The sequence below is a fragment of the Streptopelia decaocto genome, assembly GCF_964273445.1.
Source record: "Streptopelia decaocto genome assembly, chromosome: 1".
Taxonomy (NCBI): Eukaryota; Metazoa; Chordata; class Aves; order Columbiformes; family Columbidae; genus Streptopelia; species Streptopelia decaocto.
Window position 1 is genome coordinate 32,496,671 of NC_138663.1, and position 14,121 is coordinate 32,510,791.

Below are 14,121 nucleotides of genomic sequence, written 5' to 3' on the forward strand. Positions count from 1 at the left end.
TTATTTCAATTCTTCATCCCTTTACTATGAAAGGAGACAAGACGTCTAATTTTCAGATGTAGGAGGCTAGGGCAGACCAATTCCAACCTAATTATTTCAAGTTTTATTTCTCTTTAGCAAAGAAGAAATAAAAGACAGGTTCATACAGCATTTCAAAATCATGTCAGAGAGGAATCCAAAATTATATCTGTGAGGATCTTTGACTTACGAAGTAGTCTAGCTAATGTCTTGTTTTGGAACAGAAAGCTACATTTCACTGGTTGTCAAGTAAAGTGCATGTAGGTCATCAGAGATGGTGACACTTGATGCAGTGGACAAAAACCATACAGGATTTGTCTGGTTCTACAAGGGTAGAATAGGCAAAGGGATTGAGAACTGGATGGGAGGCTTAACTAGGCTCAGCTAACACCAAATAATACCACCAGTGCCTAAACTCCACGTATCAGCCTACAGTGCAACATTACCCTCAATTTCTTAAAGGCCTCCTGTACCATAGTATGTGACAGCAAGATTTATTTCTGATCCTGGGTGATTAGAATGATCTGGGCAAAGAGTCCAAGCTGAAGCCTTCCTGGGAATAAACTTGGCTTTTCTTGTTCTTGTTTATGGGTATTACTGTAGTTGATGGATGTTCCCTCACGTACATTAACAGTCCCTTGGAAAAAAAATCTGTTACTGTAGTGCAAGTGCTGTCTACTGAGGTTATCTGCTAACAAAATCTGAAAACATATAGGAGGCAAAAAAAACATCACAAGACCCAGAGTCAGATATCCTCCTTCCTGCCTGTCGACACAATGACCATTTAAAATATTTGAGTAAAGTTTTTTTTTCAAAACCTGATAATGGTTACTCATACCTCAGAAGAGGTGCATTAGACTGAGTAAGTATAAAAACGAGAAGAATCATCACACACCAGAAAAGAACCTGCTACAGGTCCTTCAGCACCATATCTATGCACCATCTGAATTATCTGCTGGCTATCTCTGGCTGGAGAACAGCTGAGACCTGAAATCATGCCCCTTAGATGCCCAAGGCCAGCAGTTCTTGCCAGAATCTGAAGCATACTTTCTCTCACGCTGGAGACAGGTAAGCTCCTGCTAAACGTAAACGTAACACTGCTCTCATTAATCCTACATTTGAGTCAAAGTATGGATCCTGTGACTCATGGGCACTTTCATGACTTCCAAACATTCAGTTATTTCCATTGCTTTCAAAAGATTAAAGAGCAATATTCTGTGCTAATAATGAGATGCCCTTACCAGTGAAACATGGTGTATTCTGCAGTCTGGCTGAACACATGTGAAAAGATAAATCCTGAAAGTTGAAAACCACACACCATACTTGAAGATTTACCTAGGGAATTGTACATGCTAAAATAATCAACTGAGACTTGAAATGATAGATCAATGTAGGGAAGTACAAAAGATCTGGAATATGAGATTCTTATTTTTAGTGAAAAAAGGGGTAAGTACTTCTTCCTCCTGTATTCCAAGGATACCTCTTTCAATGCTCTCCTGTTAGAAGCATTCATGAAAAAGAATGATGAAATGGGATAGGAATTTGATAGAATACACCATGTCTTTACAATTTCCAGATCTACTTGCTTTACAGTGATCTAAATCCAGGCTTCACAAAAGTAGGAGGTAATAGCCAAGACAAAGGGAAATTAGTTTCAAGAGATTTCTCAGACTCTTGAAACCAGCATCCACACAGCAGAACACACAACAACAAAGAAAGGAGAAAAAAAAGTATATAGAAATGAAGCTAGTTACCCTTCAGTGAAAGGATCATAGCTTTCATTTTCAAGAAATTCTCAAAGATTAAGTCAGATCTTGTCATCACCACAGCTGTGGCTGCCAGGTGACTGGAAACAACTTCGTTAGAACAAAGTTTAGTTTCTCTTGATATCCCTGTTGTAACTATTAAACAGGGACTGTGAATTGTGGTAAAATGCCCTATTTAGAAAAGAGGCTAGTAAACAAGCAAGTGTATCTAGAGGCTGGAGATAAGTAAACAATATCTTCAAATTGAGTTGGACTTCTTCAGCTCCTTTTTTCTTAAATATTTTAACACAAGACCTCTTTACTTTTCCTCTTGTCTGTTACATACAACCATGATACCAAGACAATACAAACATTCATATCCCTTGAAAGAAACATGATATCACTTCTTAGCTCACATATCTTTTGCAGGCTCCAATAATCTCTTATTTATTACTGTACTGTTGAAAGGATGTAAGATATCCAGGATCTGGGTTATTTCTCCTTCACCTCTTCCATTGTCATATCCTGATTCTGGCATGTATTTCCTAAGACTCCAGAATTGTCTGAAGTCATGAGATAAAGTAGTCATCACAGCAGTTGTTATGTCACTGAGAGAATGAGAAAGAGCTGTGCTATTTCTTCTGGTGTTACTCTTGTTCTGCTCCATCATATTTCTGCACAAACTGTGCTTGCACCAGTGGAACATAATGCCAGCAGAGACTTCTCATGCAAGCTTGCCCAAATACACCTACACACCTCAGAGTTACCTTTTTTTTTCTTATGAGTTTTAGATCATCTCCCATCCCCTCATCCAAGTCCTCTTCAATTTACCTACCATCCCTCAAGATAACAAAGTAGAGGTTTCAAATGACCCACTATTGTGCTCTAGAAGATGCAAAAAGAAAGAATACATTTCATTTAAAGGCTGAGCCATCCTGCCAGGAATGCCTGGGCTTTTTCTTATCTATAACCTGGGACTGAGACAGATGCAATGACATTCCTTTAATATTGCAATAACTCAGTAAATGGTGACTTAGTCATCATTGTCTACACCCTTTTGATGAAAATATGCACCAAGGCTATAACTGGATCATCAAATGCCATCATGTACAGCTCAGATGTCAAATCATCCTTCCTTTCAGTATCTGAAAGAAACTACCTGAAAAGATCATTTCACAAGGCACAGTCAGGCTTCTCCAGCCATTAGAAGCTACTCAAGAAGATATGAGCATTGCTTGGCAAAATGTTTCCTTCTTATACATGAGACGAGTCCCAGGTAGCTTAGAGCAAGGCCTTCATCATAATTAAACAGTGCTAAGACTTCATTGTAGGGACAGACCTGGAACCCTCTACTACTAAGGATAAAGTCATAAGGTCATGTACTAGCCTAATCATCAAATATCTAATTAACAACCAGCACCAACACCTAAGTAACAATAGTAGTAAATAGCACTAAAAGCAGTGAAGCGTAAAGATAGGCAAGTATGTGCCTGCCTACACACTGCAAAATTTCATAGAATTACAGAATCACTTAGGTTGGAAAAGACCCTTAAAATCACGGAGTCCAACCATCACCCTAACACTGCCAAGTCCACCACTAAGCCGGGTCCCAAAGTGTCACACCTACACATCTTTTAAACACCTCCAGAGATAGTGACTCAACCACTTCCCTGGGCAGCCTGTTGCAATGCCTGGCCACCCACTTCTACGAAGGAATTTTTCCTAATATCCAATCTAAACCTCCTCCCACACAACTTCAGGCCATTTCCTCTTGTCCTATCACTTGTTACTTGAGAGAAGAGACCAACGCCCCACCTTGCTACAACCTCCTTTCAGGTAGCTGTAGGGAGCAATAAGGTCTCACACTGAGAGACCTTTTCCTCTCTCCTTTTCTCCAGGCTAAACCCCAGTTCCCTCAGCTGCCCTTCACAAGACTTTTTCTCTAGACCCTTCACTTTTTTTGTCACCTTTTTTTGGGTGTGCTCGAGCACTTCAATGTCTTTCTTGTATTGAGAGGCCCAAAACTGAACACAGCATTCGAGGCCCGGCCTCACCAGCACTGAGTACAGGAGGACAATCACTGCCCTGGTTCTGCTGGCCACACTATTCCTGATACAAGCCAGGATGCTGTTGGCCTTCTTTGCCACTTGAGCACACTGGTAGCTCTAGTATCTCTGTATTAGCTTGGGGACTTCAAGATGTAGTAAGGTATGAGGCACCAATATACAAGCACCCTGGACCTAAAATACAAGGACAGTCACAATTTAAGAACAGAGTAGGGTTTTATTTTAATACCCATATAGATATCCTTATGTCAAGATAAGCAACAAGTCTAGCTCAGAGAATTTTGTATGAATGATACTTTGAAAATAATTGTTTCCAGCTATGTATATTCATCAGTGTATAATCAAATATCCATTTTCATTTTAACCATGTCAAAGAGCACAAGATCGTGTGGTTTTATATGTAAAGAAGAAACATGATAAAGTATAGTACTTAAGTAAGAAACAAATGCCTTTATGCTGGATCTCTAGCACTGAGCATTGCTGCAGCATTAGAAGTAATACAATGATCTGAGTGAAATAAGGGGTAAAATACAAGCTTGGTAGGTAAGTAGCAGATGCAAGGAGCAACATACTCATCACTGAATTTTGAATTTAAAAATATTTATTGCCTATCATACAAATGAAATTAACCTAGAAATTATTTAAGTCTACTGCCTATTTTTAGATGACTATATAGCAGAATCACTAATGTCAAATATTCTTAAAAGCTAGTGTGCATCTGTGTTTTCCCAGAGTGTTACAGAAAGATGAATTGTTAACAGTTGTTATTATGAACTGCAAAGAAAGTATGAAAACTTTCTTTAAATTCATCCCATATACATTAGGACAAAAATCATTTGGCTGCTTTTTAATGATGGAGGCAGTACACTGGTATGTGAGATTGTGTAATATATTCTATGTGAAAAGATAAGTGCTGATGATTAGCTGTCCAACTGGAAAAAAGTGTAGACAAGACTACAACTAAAAAACCTTTTTGCCGTTAAAACCTGTTAATCACTGCCTTACAGTTTACATTGGTAAATTATGGTAGCCACAACACATTCCTAAAAGAAAAGTAACTATTTCAAGGTACTTTGATGGCAGCTTGATTTGCACATATCGGAAAGACTACATTAAAACCTGTTAATCACTGCCTTACAGTTTACATTGGTAAATTATGGTAGCCACAACACATTCCTAAAAGAAAAGTAACTATTTCAAGGTACTTTGATGGCAGCTTGATTTGCACATATCGGAAAGACTACACAAAGAACAAAACAATAGAGACTCAAAACCATTTATGTGCAGTCCAAGTTAGGAACTCATTTTGATGAATATTAAAAATAACAGCTTTGAATACTATTTTATAATGGTACTATTTTAACATTATAAAATGCCATTTTATGATTCCACAGTCTCACTGCAAGCTGAGTGATGTAAATTGATGCTGTCTCAATCCTCTTCTTGAATGCACAGCTACTCCCCTCCTGTGATCCAACTCCAGCACACACATGACCAGGCAGTCAGCCAAATTCATGAGCTGAGCTGGACAACGTAGTCCTACCACAGGTGGTTTTACATGTCAAGTTTTCTTTTCAGAAAGGCAAGATTAAAAAGTTCTTACTGTAACCAAACCAAGGACAGACCAAGAAGTTTCTTACTGCCAAAGTATATAAGCAGTACATTTCTTGAAAAGATGTCAGTTATCAGATATCCGCTTCAGAGAATGAGCGCAGTACCTCAAAATGTATCATGGAACCAGATTTGGTGAGGTTTTGGTGCTTTTATAGCAAACTCCGGTGTCTTAATGAATTATTTCAGTTGCTAAGATCACGGCTTCTTGTTAGGGACTTTGAATTGGCACAACATAATGTGCCCAAGACAGGGTCCTCCAGCTACTGGATCTATTAAGGCACTACCTATTGCCTGCTCTGCTGATGCAGTAATTGGAGGAGCAAGAAAGAACACTGCAAGTCAAACAATCACAGATTTCTTTATTATTTCATTTATCATTTCACATTAAATAATGCCACTCTATTGTATTTTAATATAAAAGTTTTGATGAAGTCCTATGGCAAAGGTATTCCTTGTACTTTAAAATACATATTATAATCAGAACAAGCAAGTATTTCCAAGACATGGTGTAAATACTGTGAGTACTCATCTTGCCAATATTTATGCAATTTTAAAGAAATGAGAAAATGCATTCCAGTTCCAGTTCAATAGGATTACTTGCATACTGAGAGTTAAGCCTTTTCAGGATGAATTGGATGAGTGACAAGACAGTTAAAACCCTTAAAATATTTAGCAGTATATTTCAGTTCTTTTTTTCCCCACTCATAAAACAGTACCCTAAACCAGCAAGTTTACTTTGGTGGCTTTGTTAATGCTAAAAAAAAAAAAATAAAAAATAAAAATAGACCAGGATTTCAAAGCTTATTCTGGCAGCTAGATGTCTAAGTTTCATTAAAATTTAATGGGATTTATATACTTAGACTTTTTAGGTTTCTTTAAAATCCAAGCCAAAACTGAATATCCTTAAAAGTTTCAGAATTATTATAAGAGTAGACTATAATGCTTGCTTCATCTAAAATGCCAGCAACTTGACAATTTCCTGTAACAGAAGAAGTTGCTTGACCAGACACAAGTGCCAGTTAAATTTAACAATCAAAGCTATCTCTATTATAGCAGAAAATATAAAATTTAATAGTTTCATTTCTTCCCTTTATGGGTAATGAAATAAGACTAATAACAATTCTATTTCAAACACTACTAGGCTATGGGTCAAAAAATGACCCACCTTCATACTGATGAATTCTAATACAGATTACATAGCAAAGAGTGGTAGTCATTTGTTTTCTTCTTCACGTTTATGACTAGCTTACTGAAAAATAACTTTTATGGGGAAGGAGAAGGAAGAGAATGAAAGCTATACCTTCATATGCATTCTTTTATTTGTTTGACAAAGCAATATATATGTGCATAGAGAGTTGTCCAGATGACAAAGGTCCCTTACAACTTTAACCTGTGATTCTATGACATTGCTGAAATGCTTCAAGGAGGAGGGATACAAGCTGGGATATATATTCTTGAGGGGTGGGGAGGAAATTAACTGGACTGTGAAGAAAATGTTCAAGAATTAAGATCTGATTTTATTCTTTTTTTTAACCTGCATTTATATAAGCTAAACTTTTCTAGAAACGAAGCATTGAACTTTTGTTTCACGATTACCTTCAGAAGAGGCAGATGTACACATGCAATAAGAGCTGCCAGATGATGCCAGCTATACATCTTACTGAACACCACAGTAGATAGAGATATTAAATTCACATTAAAGATTTATTAATAAAGGTTTATTATTATTATTAAAGGTATATTGTATGCCGTTACCTCAAAACCAGCCATAACTGCCTTAAGCCCTAGTTTTACAGTGTAGCTAGGTAAGAGCAATAATGAAATCACCAGTTTTTAGCAAAGAACTGGTATTCTTTCACTTTTTCACAATGCCTTTTAACCTCTGACTGCTGTAATTCATCCATGTATTTAACTTACTGAAGCTTAAGAATTCTTCTAATGTAACAGCAAATCTGTAAGTCACAGCATTTCACCTATGCACCTTACCGTATTACACTGAGAAGATCCATAATCTGAAGTTTTAGCCCTACTTTTTAAAAAATGTTTATGGAATATCTTTATTTTAATACAGAATTCAATCAAACCAGAAGACAGAAAAGCTGCAGAAGAGAAAGCAACAGAACAGAAATAACTGAAAATGCTCATACTTATGAACTTAAGTTTACTTACTATTGACATCAGTGTTAGTACGTAGTGCTGTAAGTTCTGCCCATGGTGATGGACCATTTTGGTGTCAGCTGTAACCATCACTTCTACATATCTTGGATAGGAAAGAAAGCGTTTTTTCCTGGAATGTGGATTGCCACCATCTTCTACAGATAAGTTATTTAAAGCATACTTTAGACTGAGAGACTTCTGTAAAACATTGCTCTCTTTATTTAAACTGCTCAAGGTTGGATGTAGTAAAGTGCTCTTCTTCAATTCCTTTTCTGTGAAGTAAAAGAAAGTTTACCGTTGAACGCAGTTTCTAAATTTAAAAAGAGAAACGGGCAAAAGGCTGCCCAAAATGGACAAAGGAAACTTATATTTATGGTCTTATTTCCAAGAGAACTAGTGCAAGAATTAAAAAAAAAAATTAAACATTGAAGGCTGTAATAGGAACAACAGTTAGATGTCTTGCACAGTATCATATAGTTTTATCATATTTGGATTCATTGTTAAAAATTACTTGAGAGATAGCAGTATTCTACAGTTCCTAGAATGTAGTATAATCCAAACATGCAGGCTGGATGGAGATAAACACTGCAGTTTAAGCAGTGCAACAAAGGAAACTAGTTAATTTTTATTTTTTTAAACACACAAACCTTTGACATCACCAGAACCAATCAAAACCAACCACAACAAAGACTAAACTTCAGTCCTGAATTCAAGTCCCTATTGATTTTTTTTCATTTATATAACATTATATTTATATGAAGTTTACTTCACAAGCAAGTACACATCAAAAGCCTCCAGTGACTTCCTTCACAGCTTTGTTAATATTCATTATGTAGGATTAGATTCTAAAGGAAATATACAACCTCCTCAGATAACTCCAAACTAAGTACTGCAATATTTCCAATTATGCTGTAGAGTCCAGCCACCAGAGGTTTTTGATGCCTGATATCTAAAATCCATGCATTGACCTGGGATTCACCTTAGCAATAAGCCACACAAAAATACTTCACCGAGAAGCATATCAGAATTCTCACTGGTCTCCAGAAGTTAGACACCAAACTTGACACTTCAGTCCCCTCAAAGCAAACATCCCCTGTCCTTCTGGAAGTTGTAATAGCTACTTTTTGAGAGGAAAAAATCTACCAAAGGATGTATCCTAATCCTTTCATTCTAATGGCTTAGCGGCTACAGCACTGACTGAAGAATTCAGAGGACCCAACACTGTCTTCCTCAGTTTGAGAGGATTCAAACCTATGCATTCCATATTTCCGTGGAAGAGGTCTCATCAATAAACTTCAAGCTACTTTTGTCAGGTCAATACTCTGCCCTCTTTAAAATTAAGGAGCAATACAGAGAGAAAGCAACAGTAGAGGGACAACAGCAAGCACCTTAAATTTTGCTGAGTAAAAGTCAGTCACAAAATGTAGCTATAATAATTGCAAAAACTATTAGCACTAACAATAACAAGGGGAGAATTTGTTGACTGGCTTTGAAAACGAACTTGTTTGTGAGTACCTATGTATATTAGATGAGTTCAGACTGAGTGTGAAGCAATCTCATATGCACATTATCTTTACTGGGTCACAGAAGGTGTCTGAGATTTCAGGGTACTGCAAAATGGAAAACAGCATCTATATTTAAAGTGGGAGCTTAAAGACTACATAAATTTATGAACCAGACAAGACAAATTCAATACCCTAACAAATCAAATTAATTTTGTTGATGAACATCAGAAATCAACAAGTGGATGAGTAATAGCTCTCATATTTATCAAAAGCATATTATGACAAACTCAGATGAGCTTCCATGTATTAAGGAAACAGGATTCATGGATAGAGGAAATGCAGCAGATGTCCCATCCTGATTTGAGTAATGCTTGTACAAGGGTTTCCCATTAATTTATCATCAGCCAAGGTAGTTTAGATGAAACCAATGCAAAGTGAGGAAGAGATTAGTTCGACAATATTAGAAGTAATTATCACGGTCCAATTTCAAATGAAGAAGTTGTACCAAATGCTTTGCTTCTCCATATCTTCAGTCAAGATTCATTTACTAGAGTTCACAAGTATTGCTGTCATAGATACACTCTTGTTCTTTCTTGAAGCAAGGACATGAATAACCAGGCAAGACTAGCATTAAAGAAGACAAATCTCTTCTTCAGAAGGACAGAAATATACAACATGAGGATTTTCTCCATGAACATTTCTGAAGCCTCACTCCTCCAAAAACTCAATCTTTTGTTGTTGCTCCAATAAACAAAAAGGAGGAAAATCACAATATTCTTAATGCTTGGAAACTTTTTCTCACACTAGGTTGCTTATATTAATAGAATTCTTACATACAATATAGAAAAAAACACCCCACACAACAGCCTGAAAGACCACTACTTTAGTTCAGTACCTATTATTTATAATAAAAAAAAAAAAAAAATCAGGAATAACAATACTTGCTTGATTTTCAAAGTACTAACTCCTTGTCCTGCAATGACCATCAATGAACAGATAGTATCAGCTTCCTAAGAAAGAGCTAAAGAAATAACTTTCACTAGAATTTGTTTAATGCAAGATGATCATAATGGTTGCTTTCTAGCCTTAGTATATATGGAAAAGTAGAATTCTCAATATATTGTTTGAGAATAAAATATGCTTTAAGATTTTTTTCAAAATTAAAGACTGCACCATTATTTTGCAATTTATGTTTTCAAACATCTGGACAGATATTCCATAAAGCTGAAATATTGTTTTCATTTTCTTCAGTTAGTTATATTTATGCACTCAGCCTTCCTTAAACATTCCTGAAGTGCAAATCCATTCAAAAATGTATAAATGCAGATTTCAATGCCATGAGAGGTGTAGAATTTTAATTAGACAGAATGTTTTTAAATGCCAAGCTGAACCAAATATAAGCCACTTACTCCTACTGTGAACTTCCACCCATTTGTGCTTTCTTTGAAGCCAAATAAATGACACCTGTATGCTTCTATCAAAAGCAAGAGAAAAGCATTTATTGTGGCACTAGGCTTAAGAGAAAAATTAGAATGAAAAATATTTTTTAATGGCACTAACATAATAGTGAAGATTAAGAACTGCATTGCTCAGGCAAGATCTTCAAAAGCTTCCACATCATTATATTCCAAAAGCAGATGGTATATCAGTGTCTAGAATGAGTCTATGGACACCTACAATTTCAAATAAATCCTTTCTAATCCCACTCTTTTGTCTAGTTTCTGTACTTTGATAGTAGTAGCAGGTGCCTTTCTCCCATCATACTATTTTCTGATTATGATGATGCATGCAAAACTATGAAAAACTACTGAAAGTTCTCTCCCCCACTAAAAAAATGTATTAAAGTCCAGTATTTTCTACTCAGTTTTTCATGGTATTAATAAAGCCTGTTCTGTCTTTCATAGTCACTTTCACCATGTACCTTCTCACTCTTAAGTTACTTTGCTTAATGATTAACTTATATACTGTGAAGCCATGAAAGTACAGCTATCCACTTGTCACATATCTTAATAGTATGATTTAAATTACTTCATTTTATTTTAGACAAAACTAAATATTATGAATATGTAGTATTAATGTATTATTGAAATATAAGGAGAATTATCTACATTTAAGGGTTACATTAGATACCCCCATTATTAAGAAAGACATATGTCCTGTATTATCTGTTAGACCTGCAATAAGTTCATTATCTTTTGTGAATATAAGCTGCAACAGCTCCTGTGGATCTACTCTTTTAATGTTTACATATGGGACAATGTAGGTGTAAAAGTAAACCCACAGAGAAGTTCTTGCAATATCACGGTTATTTTTTTTTCCATGCACATTTTGTCCTACATTTGAATTAGCCACTGGCAAGGAGAAAAAGAACAAAAAAAAAAAAAAAATCAATGCCTGCCAAGGCTATGTGAAAGAAATGTGTAGGTTGTAAGGAAACAACCTAGAGATAAATATTATTTACAAAAATTAAATATTGCCTTTCTTTTTCAAATGTCAGATGTTTACAAAAAGTCACATTGAAATTTAAAGTATGACTATACCTGAAACTTCACAAGGTTTATGGGATTTCTGATACTTTTTAAGTTCTTCATGCCTGTATATAAGATGTGGTTTGTTATGCTCATCTTCATATTCACCTCCATCCGCTTTCATCAAAGGTTCTAAAAAATATTCACCATCATGTGCTTTAAAGGTGCCCATCTGAAAGTAAAAGTAGCAATTGATTTATTTTCCACTAAAAATACTGGTATAAAAATAATTTTCATTGAAATAAACTATTTATGATAGTATTTTTAAATTAATAGAGTAAATTTACACGAGACAGGAAACTTCAGTGGAAGCTGGAGATGGAAGCTTGAAGGTAAGACAAAGAGAAGTTTGCATTCAGACATGTGTCCCACCATAATACACAAGGTAGTCTGTTATGAGTTAACAATGTATCATAGGTAATCACTATACAGAATTAATGAAACAAAGGCAATCACAAAAATTAAGAGAATCTATGTATAACTAAGCACAATACTAAGCGGGATCACCCAGGAACTGTGCAAAGGAGAACAGCGGCCATCAAAAATTCAGGATTTGAGTCCAAATTCTAGACTGATTTCTTACCTTCTGTCCTTTACATAATTAATAATTTTTTTTATTCTGAAATGGCATTTTGCCCATAGATTAGAAACACTGTTAACCTGATATGCTTTTTAAAGACTTTGAAATGAGTTCCAGGAATTCAAAGTTGACCATTCCATTCATGTGTTTGTCTCCTTGATTTCTCTCCCCCACATATAGCAGACACATATGGGTTAACTATGTGATGGAAACCAAAGAAATTTTGTTACTAATGAAAGCACTGGCATATAGCACATATACAAAGAAAAAGAAAAAAAAAGAAGATACTTTCCCCCACCTACCCCTACCCCATAATCCATTCAATTATGAAATCCTAAAACAGAATCTCTTCTGCATTTCTAACCAAAATCATAGCTTCCTATGTCTTAAGTACCTTATTTCAGGAGACTATGAGGAGGAAACACCACACAAGAATTTCAAATTATTTTCAGGCTTTTTGGCAGCTTCCTCACTTTAGCCAATTGAGCACCTCGAGTGAGCAGGTGCACTGCATCCTCTTAGCTGTTTTGCCCTATTAGTGAGGCATGTTGATCAGTAAGAGAATAGTGATAATACACACAATGTGGTTTAAGAGATTGAGTGTCCATGTCAACCTTGAAACTCAGGGTTATAGAGAGTAGCAGAGCAAGATACATGAGAAAAGAAGTAGGAATAGGTTTCTTTTCAAGCAACCTATAGTCTTTTGAAATCTGCTGTAGACTGCCTTACTGTCGAGAGAATTATACTGGAATTATAATATCCCTTTGAATTTGAGTTCTTTTCAGCAGTTCTCAGTTTTCTATGTTTAAAAGTCTGCTAGGCTTCAGGCATATGTCAGACTACCTGTAACATTGCCTGATACATAGCATACATACCATCCAAAATTACAGTTATTGTAAACCCACTGTTGTTGTGTCCTCCGCATCATCCTTGTCACAGAATGAAAAAAGACCCAGCTAAATAGTATTTTCCTTTTAGGACTGTTTAAATCTAACTCACAGAAACACTTTTTCCCCTCAGTTTCACTTAAATTCTTTGCAAGTAGTCTTCATGCTGGATCCTTCACACGTTCAGTTCAGCCTTCTCACATCCAGTGTTTCCAGGGGATGTGGTTTCTAGAGGACAACAGATGATGTGTCCTGAGAACGTTATGTGCCTCCCTGCGAAGGGCCTCATGGAAACAGATATGCCACAGCTTGTCCATAAGTCCTAAGTAGGTGCAGCCTTCTGGGCAAAATAACAGGGACAGACATGAAGAGCCTGTCACTCAGGACAAAGCAGCAAGAACTGATGCTAAGATTCATGTTGATTTTTATATAAACTATTAGGTCCCAGAAACAAAAACAGGTTAAATTAGACCCTGTGCTATTTGTGAACACTAACATGCTAATTAATTCTTTTCTCCTAACATACCATAAACCCTATTTCTAGATAAGAGGCATTTAAAATATCTTATTTCAGATTTGAGCAAAATCTTTACTGCTATTGCTTTTTTCCACACATTTTACTTCTCTCCTATTCCTTCCGATAGCTAGAGCAGATAATCTCTATTCATTTCTTCAATGACTTTTGCAACTAACAGGCTTCAAATTTTGCAAAGAAGTGGTTTCAGCTACAACAAACATAATTATGAGAATAATAGCATAGAACTAGTAGGGAAAGACTTTGTGCTACATTTTAAACTCATCTTCTGGAATATCAGACTTACACTGGAAAAGATGAACTGCAACAACAAGGCTATGTTTTTCTAGTATTTCACACCTGGAGGAAAAAAAAAAATACTAAGGTATACATTTTTGAGTAATTTTGATCACTTGGAAAATTCCACTCAGACTCCTGACCCCATACTTACACAACCATGTGCAACCAGAAGAAAAATCCTGTCTAGGATTTCAAAACCATATTCAT

General features: G+C 35.9%; 1 protein-coding gene across 6 annotated transcripts in view; it reads right to left on the reverse strand.

The window, feature by feature from the left end:
• ADAMTS20 (ADAM metallopeptidase with thrombospondin type 1 motif 20) overlaps positions 1 to 14,121 on the reverse strand; it is a 100,678-nt gene that overhangs the window by 74,084 nt on the left and 12,473 nt on the right. For all 6 annotated transcript variants that reach the window (XR_014183152.1, XR_014183153.1, XM_082043421.1 and 3 more), the window contains exons 3-4: positions 11,646 to 11,805; positions 7,613 to 7,872 (exon numbers count right to left, since the gene is read on the reverse strand). Coding sequence is in view for 4 of the 6 variants with exons in the window: in XM_082043421.1 (XP_081899547.1) it covers positions 7,613 to 7,872; positions 11,646 to 11,805 (420 nt within the window). In the remaining 2 variants the exon portion in view is untranslated. The remainder of the gene's footprint in view (positions 1 to 7,612; positions 7,873 to 11,645; positions 11,806 to 14,121) is intronic.